This window comes from Malus sylvestris, chromosome 17 (genome assembly GCF_916048215.2).
Source record: "Malus sylvestris chromosome 17, drMalSylv7.2, whole genome shotgun sequence".
Taxonomy (NCBI): Eukaryota; Viridiplantae; Streptophyta; class Magnoliopsida; order Rosales; family Rosaceae; genus Malus; species Malus sylvestris.
In genome coordinates this window covers 24,695,918-24,707,938 of record NC_062276.1, presented here as the reverse complement: position 1 = coordinate 24,707,938, position 12,021 = coordinate 24,695,918, and the positions used below count along the sequence as shown (strand labels likewise).

Sequence of the window (12,021 nt, the reverse complement as noted above, 5' to 3'; positions counted from 1 at the left end):
GAAAAGAGAAGGGAGCGAGGTTATACCCTTGGTTTACCATGGAACGGCCGGTGGTGTTCGAAATTCGGGTTTGGGTGCCCGCGAGTTCGCTGGGATTTCCTGGGCTCTGTCGAGCCTCACACGCTGAGAGAGAAAATGACGAGAGCAGCTGTAAGTGTGAAATCACGGTTCAAGAGAAAGATGGAGGGATGATCAGGTTTTCAAGTGACAGAGGGATAGATAGTACAGAGATAGAGAGAGAAGTCTCAAGGCTTACCTATCGTCGAAACCACAAGGAACTCGCCGGAGATCCTTTTCTCTGCTTTCACCAATCTCGCTGCAATGGAAGATAGACCAAAGCAATGCTTGATGATGATGATGATGTTCTCGAGTAGAGTAGTTGCAGGTGTGGGTGCTCTCGGGTATGGGTCGAAAGGTGTGAGATCGGGGAGTGAGGAAGAGAAGATTGAGAGAGAGAGAGAGAGAGAAAGGGGAGAACACAGGGAAGGGCAGAGAGGAGAGAGACCGAGGGACAAAATAAAAGGGGTGGGCCCTTTGGCTCACCAATTTAGGTCCAAACAATTATTTTAAAATAAATGGGGTTGGGGAGTTTCAATTATCGTCAATATATCGCGATATTATTGATAATATCACGATATTTTAGGACTAGTGCGAATCAGAGAAGAACGCCAGAGCTTCTACAGCTCCGGCAGACTGTAAAAGAGCACTCTAGACTCCGATCTAGGTATCAAAATGAAACACAAGACGAGAGGAATGTTTATATTCCATCCGTTTGCCGTGAAACAGTCGAAGGTGTTTGAAAAGTTCCTCAACACTCACGGCCTCACCAGAGCTGGGTGTGCCTTCCCCAGGTCGATCTCGTTCTAAAACCTTGTTAAAAAAACAAGATAAAACTTAGTATATCTCAACCACACAACATCCAAGATGAATTGACGCAACCTGGGGCTTACCTAACCGGAGAAGGATCAAGAGAACTCGTCGAAAAGTTCCTGGGTTCCACTGTCCTAGCTGCACCGAAAGAAATGGAAAGAAAGACGCGGTTTAGATGGTGATAATGATGTCGTTGACAAAGTACTACGAAGGGTGTGCGGTGACTGGGTGTGTGTATATGTTCGACGGGAAGATGAGAGAACACAGAGAGACTCGGGGAAAAAGAGGAAAAGGAAGAGAGTGTGAGGGAAGGAAAGAGAAGAGAGAGAGAGATAGGCTTGGACCCGGGGAACAACAAACAAAGGTGGGCCCCGTGGCACACCTTTAAGACTCAAAAACAATTTTAAAAGTAAAATAAACTCAAATTTAGTGAAAATACAATTTAAATTGAGGGTGGGTGTAACAATCTACCATGCAATGTATAAAGTGTAAAATATATAATGAATTAATACAATTCATTATATATGCAATGTACAAGGTTCCTATGAGGTTCAAAATATTGTACTAATTCATTATATATAAATGATTATGGTGTGTTTAAACTTCTTTCATTAATTCCTAAATATTTTCTACACTCACAATGTTTGCCAGCTCGCTATATAATCAACTTAAATCAATTAAATTCATCATGCAATGCATTTCCTTTCACTTTTTTGTGATAAACTAATAGATAATTGACTAAATAAACATCCTGCAAAGTTTCAATAAAAATTTCCAAGTTTTTCTTACAATTTCCGTGGTTTTTATTCAATTTTTATCGATATCGATAATATCCCGATATTTCCATCGAAATTTTCATGTTTTTGGACTACCGATATTTCCAATATCATCGATATTTTAAACCTTGGTTGGAAGGACCATTGCTACAATTGGGTTAAAGTTAAGGGACCATTTCTCCAGTTGAATTAAAGTTGAGGGACCAAGGGTAATGGATTTTTAGTTGAGGGACCATAGTTGCACGTTTTGATGAGTTGAGGGACTAATGGTAATGGATTTTTAGTTGAAGGACCATTGCTCCAATTGAATTAAAGTTCAGGGACTATAGCTACAATTTACTCTTTCTAAAATCTATAGTTTAGTAACACAACTTCAAACGTCCGTAACTATACCATTATAATCCGGACTTGCAAACGGTTTTCGCCTATGCGTTCATGGTTTCGAGATCTATTCGAAAATATAAAATGTGACATCCAAAGGTCTACGGATTTTAAATAATTAATTTCCAAACTTCGTAACTAGTTTAATTAAAATCTAAATTCAAACAAATTAAAATAAATTCTCGAGAAATAATATAAAATCTCAATAATACAAATACACATATTATAACAGTGAAATCCAAGAACGGGATTTCACATAACTGGTTCGGCAGCTCCCTGCCAACACTCTGCATCACACTCGGCAGCCCGTTGCTGAGAAGGCCCAGCTGGTTCAGTGCTCAGCGGTTGCATGATACTCTAATTCTTGGCAGTGTCTTGCCGAGAGCCACTGTCTCCATTCTCGACAGTGCCTTGCCATTAGCTACCGAACCCACAAAAAGTGCACTTCAAATCATCTTTGTTTTCCTGAGTGAATGGGCAAGAATTGGCTGATGGTGATGGATTAAAGGGTCGGCTACCCGAAGGTGGCCGTGAAACCATAGCCACAGGAGGGGCTCCTCCTTGGTTCCTAACACCACTACTTCTCATCATGGTTGCATGGCGTTGTGCTTCCTGCCTAAGAACTGAGAATGCCCCCTCCACAGATGGTAGAGGTTAATTCTCAAAATATCACTACGCACTTTGTCAAAAATATCTTCAACGCCACTACTTCTCATCTGATACCAAATTCAATTTACGGCTTAATTTCCATGTATTCCATATTCTGAATATAAAAACATAATACAATCTTTGTTCCCCAAGGAAACAATAAAGAACACAAACAAACCTTTCCTAATAAAGAACTCTAATAATTACACAATATTTACATTCCCTTTTTCTACCTATTGATTTACGCCAATAATATTGATGTGAGCAAAGATTGTACCTACAAACAAGATTAACAAAAGTACAGGTTTCAAACTCAAAAAAGTGGACACGACACGCATACTTTTTTGTGAGTAAATGTTAAGAGAAATTCATTATAAAAAACTGAAAGCCACGAATTTTTTTGCCCGATTTAGGGGTTGAAATGTTTGTTGGACTAGCGATAGTTAGGAAATTACATGTCAATGCTCACGGAAGTAAATTTCAACATGTCAATGCTAACGGAAGTAAATTTCAACAGAGGAGAATTTTATGAGGGAACTTCACCGAGAAACATAGAAGAAACTAGAGAACCAATATTTCCACAAATATGAAGTTGAAAGAAAAGAGGGTTCACGTGTTAAGATAACAATTAGGAAACAAAAAGTAGAGAAATTTCGTGAAAATTTAGGGATATATAATACCCTCCAGGTCCATAATAATCCGACCTAGAAATACATATTTTAAAGTCTACGAATGAAACTTGTCTTTTCTTTCTCATATGTAAGTACTAGAAAGCATTATTTTCTGATATACGACCATAGCAGGATTTCCCAAAATCAGTGATGAAGATTATACGCATTGCATGCAACTGATGGGTTATAGTACCAATACCTTATTTTCTCCCCTTTTTTCAACACAATCTAAAAAAGTAAACTTGTCCATCAAAATGCATCTGTTCGAGACATCTAACATGCAAAAGTTTTGGTTACATGCATCATTTGTATTATCTATCTAATAGAGATGTGACCCACATGTTTGGTGGGTCTCACCTTTATTAGAGAGATGATACAAATAAATGATAAATATAGCATTACTCTTTTTTGTACCTTTTTTTTTCTGATGTGTTTGTAATGCAGGTTTTGCCATATTTTTTTATTTTTGGAACAACCGATATTATCTACACTAAGGGGAGGGGATGGGCTAAGCCTCATAATGTAGTTCAAATTCATCTTTGGCAAGAATCGAACCTAAGATTTCTCACATACAAGTGAAGAGGAATACTACTAAACCGTAGTATTAAGTGGCTGAACTTTTACAATGGGCAATATTAGGTTTATTGAATATTTCACCAAATTGCGTTGCTCACTTTACAAATACAATTTTCATATATCTTGATGCGAAAAGAACAAATGAAAACATCCAATTCCTTTAATTTCAAATAACCTGAAACTTGTCTCGATAAAACATTAAATCTCAAACGAAACCCTATTTGCAAATTTCCTTGTTGATACCAGAACTCAATTCACAACATGAATCCTAAAAAGTCTATCTGGAAGTCAAGAGTGAATTGTTGGGTCTTCTGAAATTTCCTTGTTGATACCAGAACTCATACCAGAACTCAATTCACAACATGAATCCTAAAAAGTCTATCTGGAAGTCAAGAGTGAATTGTTGGGTCTTCTGAAATTTCCTTGTTGATACCAGAACTCAATTCACAACATGAATCCTAAAAAGTCTATCTGGAAGTCAAGAGTGAATTGTTGGGTCTTCTGAAATTTCCTTGTTGATACCAGAACTCAATTCACAACATGAATCCTAAAAAGTCTATCTGGAAGTTAAGAGTGAACTGTTGGGTCTTCTGATTAAAGTGACATTAAAGTTTCTGGTCAGCCCGACTAACACAACGTACACGTACTGGCATTAAAATAATTCATTCCACATATCATCTTGTTTACAAAACACTTACCTAATTCCTCTCCCAAACAAAAGTTATCTTTTCATTTTTCAGTATTCCTGCAAGCCATGGGGAACATGTTCTCAGTCTCCATACCTTGCGATCACACGGCTAACTTCTGCTGCTGGGGTTTCCTTAGTCAACAAGCAAACTACATCGGCAAGCTCGGAGTAAACCTTGAAGCTCTGGATCGATCATCGCAAGAACTGATCGCTTTAAAGAATGATCTCGTGAGAAGGGTTGAGGTTTCCGAGCTTCAGACATCCATGATGCGCTTGGACCAGGTACAACTGTGGATTAAAAAGGCGGAAACTCTTGAGACACGAGTCAGAGAAGTTAAAAATTGTGCAGATCGAGAAATTCAGAAATCATGTAGCGGAGTTTACTGCTCCAAGAACTACTTTCCCAGCTACAAGTACGGAAAAAAAGTGTTTAAAATGTTGGTGGAAGTGGATGCCTTGAAAAGCAAGGGAAGCTTTGAAGAGGTGGTAACAGAAAGCTTACCGGTAGGTGTAGTCTATGAAATGCCTACTGAACCAACAGTGGGGATGGAGTCGATGTTTGAACAGGTCTGGAGACATGTTGAAGATGAACAGGTGGGAACAATCGGGTTATATGGAATGGGAGGGGTGGGCAAGACCACCCTCCTTACCAAAATCCATAACGATTTGGCCTTTAGTACTTCTTACCATTTTGATCTTGTGCTTTGGATCGTGGTCTCAAAAGACCACAAACTTGAAATCCTCCAAGATAAGATTGGTGAAAAGCTTGGGATTGTTAATGACAAATGGAAGCATAAAGAGCCGCATGAAAAAGCTCAACACATCTTCAAGTTCTTGAGTGAGAAGATATTTGTGCTATTGTTGGATGATTTATGGGAGCCGATTGAAATGATTAAAGTTGGGATTCCTAATCCAGCGATTCCTGATACAGCTGACAATAAGAAGTCGAAGAAGTCGAAGATAATATTCACGACTCGCTTGGAGCATATATGTAGTTGTATGGATGCTCAAATAAAGATTAAAGTCAGGTGTTTAATGCCGAACCAAGCATGGACCTTGTTTCAGGAGAAGGTGGGCAAAGAAACTCTTCAAAGTCATCCAGATATCCCCGCACTTGCGCAAGTCGTGGCAAATGAGTGTGACGGTTTGCCACTTGCATCGATTACAGTTGGTCAAGCCATGACGTGCAAGAAAACACCCCACGAATGGAATCATGCAATTCGGGTTCTAAAGGAATCTGCCTCAGAGTTTTCCACTATGGGAGACAAGGTATTTCCTCTTTTAAAATTTAGTTACGATAATCTGCCCAGTGAGACAATCAAATCATGCTTCTTATATTGTGCTCTATTTCCGGAAGATTTCCGGATGAGTAAAGATGATTTATTATATTTTTGGATGTGTGAGGACATGTTTGAAGAGTATGTTAACGTAGATGTAGCGAAAAATGAGACTTACCATATCATAGGAACGCTCCTTTCTGCATGTTTGTTGGAAGAAGAAGGAAATTTTGTAAAAATGCATGACGTAATTCGTGACATGGCATTGTGGTTAGCTTGTGACTGCGGGAAAGAAAACGAGAGTATCCTCGTGCATGCAGGTCTCCAGGGAACACCACATGTGAAGAAATGGAAGAACGCTAAAAGGGTATCATTGGTTGGTAGTCATTTTAAAAGCCTAGTTGAAACACCAAAATCTCCAAATCTGTTGACCTTATTTCTTAGAGGTGGAAAAGGTCCTTTGAATATGATTGCTGATGGCTTTTTTGATCATATGCCTACTCTGCGAGTTCTGGATTTGTCTGAAAATCTGAACATAACCAAATTGCCATCTGGCATTTCCAACCTGATTTCGTTACAACACCTAAATTTGTCAAGAACTGGTGTAAGAGAGCTGCCAATTGAATTAAAGGCTTGTGTGAGGCTAAAATATTTGGATTTGGAGCATACGGATCAGCTTGATTTTGTACCACAAAATATAATATCAAGTTTTCCAATGCTAAAAGTTTTGAGGATGCTAGCATGTAGTTCGTCAGATAGAATTCTTGTTGACGGTGAAGGAGCCCTGATGGAGGAAATGCAGGATTTGGAATACCTTGACGTTTTGACTTTGAGCGTACGGAGTAGCTCTTTTTTGCAAAAACTGATCGGATTCTACAAATTGGTGACCCGCATTCGGACTCTACAGCTCTCGGATGGCAAGAACGAAGCAAGCTTTCTAGACATATCGTCTTTGGTGGATATGAAACATCTTGATACCCTTTATATTCGGGATACTCCTAATTGGAAACAATTGGAAGTTGATTGGGCAGGACGAGCACCTAACGATCCCTGGGATTTAATGATGATAAAACAAAATTGCTTCCTTTGCCTTCAGTTCATAGAAGTATCACGATGCCCAAATCTCACGGACATGACTTGGCTCATTTTTGCTCCGAATCTCAGCCATTTACGTGTAGATGCCTGCAATGATATTGAGAAAATAATCGATTTGGAAAGACTGGGTGGAGTTGGAAATGTGGTACAAGAACTGAACCCTTTTGGAAAACTTACCATTCTGATTTTGAGTATGCTTCCACGGCTGAGTAGCATACATGATAGTCCCCTGCCCTTTCCATACCTGAAAGAAATCAAGGTAGTTGCATGTCCAGTGCTGAGAAAGCTTCCACTCAACTCCGCAAGTGCTGAGGGGAGCAATATTGTAATCAGAGGACATGAAGCATGGTGGTCTTTCTTAGAGTGGGAGGACGAAGATGCTCAAAATGTTTTTCTTCCCTGCTTCAGACATGGTTAATTATGTGAGAAAGCGAGAGGGCCTTACGTAAGAACAAGGAGGACGATTCTACTTGTATACAGGTGCATGCCATAATATATTCCATATTGTGCTGTTGTTTGGATATTCAAAACCTCGAAATTCCATTCTCTGTGATTCTTTTACTTCACTCTACGCTCCTATATATTTTGAGCTTTGTGTATATTGTTATTGTTGAACCTCACATTGGGCTCTAAGAAAATCATGTATCCTACTACTTTTATACAATTCACAGCAGACTCTCTGGTCACCATTGTTGGCCAAGTGACGTAGAATGCTTCAGTCCTCTTTAAGTGGCAGCTTCTTCAGCGCTGGACATTTTTCTCCCAAGATTTCGGCATCTTGTACAAACTGAAGGCCAAGGAAGCACACGTGATTCGTCATCATTGACATCCGAGGATCCTTACATGCTCGTTCTGCACAAAACATTTCAAATTCGTCCAAATTAGGATATTCCACAATATGAAGGATATGAACATGTTTCATATTCTTCAGAGATGATATATCTACAACATTTGAGTGATTCTTTCCGTCCTAGAGGTGGGGAGTTCGAGTGCAGGTCATCAAAAGTGTAAAGACAGAAATTCGTCTGGAGCTTTACCAGCGCCAGTTCCAAAGACGAACATGGAATACCTGTTACAAATAGCATGGCTACTGGCCTACCGATGTACATTCTGATGTTCATCAAATCCAAAAATAAGTCTCTATTTCTTTTACTGTTTCTGCATGTAAAGATTAAGACCTCTTGTACTAAATCTGAAACCAAAGATATCCATAAGGGGCCATCTTGGGCCCAAACACGACAGGGGTTTAAGTCCCTGTTGTGTCGCCACAGTTTTAGTTTGCGAGAAGATTGCAAATTCATGCATGCAAACAGACGCACATGTGTGAGAACCAAGAACACAAATAGCCAAAGGAGAATTTTCTGAGGTTATCTGCACTTGAAAATAAGATTTGACATAGTTCACACTAGCCAAACTAATTTTTGCTAGTTACATTCATGTGAGTGCCACACCGTATCTTGTAAACTGAAAATATGTCTTTACAATAACCATGTGCATAAAATTCGGAAGATAACGGCTAAAATCCCTACACAATAGAGATACGGAAAATCAAGATATTTAAAATCTGGCGTTGTAGGCTCTTGGGTATGAAGCATCTCCTCTTACTAGACTACGGGTCGCAATCGAAGTCAATCCCACACTCACTTAACAAAAGGAAGGTGTTAGAGGAAATTACAAGAAGCTTCTTGTATCTATAGATAACTAATCTATTCCCTTACACATGTCATACTAAACTCGAGTAGTACTCCACTTTGCTTGATGAGCCATGTAGAAGAGGCATATCTTCAATCCAATCAGCATAGATGCGACTCAATCTCTCAAGTTCGTTCCACTCTAAGTTGCACTGCGTACTTTGACCTTGTTTATAAGCAATCGCAATCCCCATCCTATGATTTGATGCATTGTTGCCCCTCGTATAAGCCGTTAAACTGTTAGCCTGCACACTTCCACATTCTGGTGTAGTATAGCCACAAAGCTTCCTTTGTTCTGCAAAATTAACAACAATGCATCTCAAAATTTGTTCTTTTAAAATCATTGCACATCCGTCAATAGTGAGCAATTCTTGAATCATGATCGGTTCTACAGGGTCATCAACTCCTCTCAATTATCATTGGAGACGGCTACAGATGAATTTGTGCCACACTTTGAAATGCCAGGTAAAACTAAATAGAAAAAGACGGTGGTTAAATTGTATGAACGACTAATGCACAACTTTTATAAAAGCATATGAAAAAGTTGCCCCACTTTAATTACAAGCCAAGACAACCAGACACAGAAAGAAACAATCTCAGTATAAACCTATATACCCAATCTGCAGCAAGACGAAAAAGAAAGTATGATGCCACTATGAAATCATACACATCTAATATCAATTTGAATTAATCAAGTTGGAAAGGATCTGGTCTTTTTTGCTTTCTTTCATACTCGGAGAAGCCTGGCCCCTTTTGAGATAAGAACTGAGGAAATTGCAATCAGTGATTCAGCATTATGCAATCTAAATAGCTAGTTCATTAGATGAATGTCCCAGGTGCCTCTTCTAACGTTCAAGTCCTTCAGCAGTCCAACCTATTGGCGTGATTCAATACCTTCTTAACAGAAAAAGCTCTAAAGGTTGAGTGTGGTTTCAGAATTTTCTGATACTGAACCAATTGGGTTTTACTTATGACAACTTTTCTTGTAGTGCAAGTTAAACGAATCTAGAGCACATGAGTAGTCAACCGATACTCTAACAAAGTGTAGACCATCTAAGCATTCATACGATCAACACACACACACATACAAGCAAAAGGAAAAATTAGCAAAGCTATGCAATGCAGGTATCCTATCGAAAATTGTAATTTACATTGAACCTGAAAAAAATCATTATTTGAACATATTAAACTAAGTAGTGTCAAAATCCATACCCAGAGACTTCTTGCAGTCAAATTGAGCAGAACCACCAGCAGTTGAAATGCTTATGAACGAACTATCTCTGATATTTTCAGGATTGACATGACGAAAGCGGCATTTGTCTCCGTAACTGCATGTTCCCCATCTAAAGAACGACCTGCATATTCTCACTCCATTAGAACTTCCATGATCACCATTCCAAGTCCTCCTGGCCAAGTTTCCCTTCTCAGTTTCCATTCCTTGCGCATCACGCAAAGTCCTGCGGAGATCACTGGTGCCATGAGCAAAGGAACATCTCTGCCCAGAAGAGCAACAACCCATTTGGAATTTACGGCACAGTTGGGTCTTGTAATAGCTAGGCAACATTTTGTTCTGTCCTGAGGCCGCATTCGAGTTCGATACGGTTTCTGAAGTTCTGGGTTTCTTGAAAGCTTGGGAGTTGATGTCAGATTGAGCTTTGATTTCTTTCTCCTCAGTAGGAATTTGATGTTTCCTCTGACGCCTGCTGTCACCGGATTCAAGATATTGAGCAAAAAATTGGGGAGTAGGTAATGGAGTACCCATGTTGGTATGCAACTAGACCAAGTTGCACTCCAACTGTTTGATGAAACGCCAAGAACTCAGAAGAAAATTATGATAGGGAAATGGTTGGAGCTGAAATTTACGAAAAACCCGGATGCTGTATCAGAAGAAATTTGTGAGTGTCAGTGAAGAAATGAGACGCATTGTGCTTGAACATTGAAAAAAATTGAAATTACTGCATCAGAATCCAGACGAACAAGAAAACCCAGATGAAAATTTGAGAATTTAGTGAGATGAGGAGGTCCCAGAGTGAAGATTTTAAGCAAAATCTCGGTTTATGATTCGAGTGAGGAACATTTCGCGCATCAGCTCAGATAGTTTCTACACTCTGAAGAGTGAGTGGTTGGTTACAGTTTTTACGTTACCATTAATTAAGCCTTCTATACTTTACTTGTTGTAATGAATGAGAATATTTTTAATTCCCACTAATTTCAGTGTTTATATTTGGTGCTTGAAATGATTAGAATGTTGGAGACTTAAAAATTAAAATAGTGGTTTTATTATTGTTTCGTACGAGCTTTAAATAGTTAAGATCGTTAAGTTAATGATATTTTAATCAAATTTAATAAAATAAGGACTGGTTATAACATTTATATGTATTTAATATAATTATTATTTTGACGGTTTGATCTAATAAGATAATATGATCAGAAATACTTGATAAATTTGTTCAACGACTATAAGATGGTTGTGTTTCATTTTTCATGACTTAATGATTGGAAAAATGTGTTTGAGCACGTTCCCATTTTTCGAATTACTAACATAACATACAAGGTGAGCAAATCTCGAGATGGTGGGCACCAGTATGATGCTAGCTAAAGACACTATGACACTCAAGTTAGTAATATTAAAGGAGATAGAGCTATGTACAAGGCTATCATGCGTAGCCTAGGTTTTCTTAATAATTTTTTTTTTTTTTTTTTTTTGACATTTGGATAGAGAAAAGATCAGGTATCGTTATGTTGTCGATATATGATAAATATGTCGTCATTATTAAAACTTTATTATTTCTAGAACCAAATGTAGATCATTCCAGCCAATTGCCAAAAAAAAATTGTTGCACTTTCGCTTCCTTCAAGTGTGCATCGCAAAACTCAACCTGGTAGTCCACCCATACGCCTAGTAGTACTAAATCACATGTATTACTCTACTAAAAGACTATAAGCCAAAATCTAGTAGAAGAAAATAAATGCATTCACAATAAGTCTTTGATATCGTTACAATACAGAGAAATATGAACTCAAAAGGTCGTACCCAGTGCACAAGGCTCCCGCTTTACGCAGGGTCTGGGAGAGGTGAATGTCGGCTAGCCTTACCCCCATTTATGGAGAGGCTGCTCCCAAGTCTCGAACCCGAGACCTACCGCTCATGGACGAAGGCACTTGCCATCGCACCAAGTGCGACCTCTAGAAATATGAACTCAAAACATTAGAAAAATATCCTCTCGCCTTTGAAATGGGACAAGAGCACCAACGAATTTTCGCAACTAAAACTCTATAATGAAAGGAAGTCAAGAGGATATTTTAGTTCGCACCAATGAAGCGGATCACCAACATACAAAATTTGGT

The 12,021-nt window shown here is 38.7% G+C and overlaps 2 protein-coding genes across 3 annotated transcripts; one reads left to right on the top strand and one right to left on the bottom strand.

Annotated features, from left to right (window-relative positions):
* Positions 1-4,676: 4,676 nt before the first annotated feature.
* LOC126611907 (probable disease resistance protein At5g63020) lies at positions 4,677-7,400 on the top strand. Its single transcript, XM_050280222.1, has one exon. It carries the CDS (start codon positions 4,677-4,679, stop codon positions 7,398-7,400), a length of 2,724 nt encoding a protein of 907 aa, XP_050136179.1.
* A 981-nt stretch (positions 7,401-8,381) lies between these two features.
* Positions 8,382-12,018, bottom strand: LOC126610223 (zinc finger CCCH domain-containing protein 39-like). Of its 2 annotated transcripts, none has more exons than XM_050278222.1 (3): positions 10,819-12,018; positions 9,886-10,550; positions 8,382-8,968 (listed from the first exon to the last, which is right to left on the bottom strand). In XM_050278222.1, exons 2-3 carry the CDS (start codon positions 10,433-10,435, stop codon positions 8,706-8,708), a joined length of 813 nt encoding a protein of 270 aa, XP_050134179.1. In that variant the 5' UTR covers positions 10,436-10,550; positions 10,819-12,018; the 3' UTR covers positions 8,382-8,705. The 2 variants fall into 2 exon arrangements, with proteins under 2 accessions (XP_050134179.1, XP_050134181.1); XM_050278224.1 differs by lacking the exon at positions 10,819-12,018 and adding an exon at positions 10,651-10,806.
* Positions 12,019-12,021: the final 3 nt, after the last annotated feature.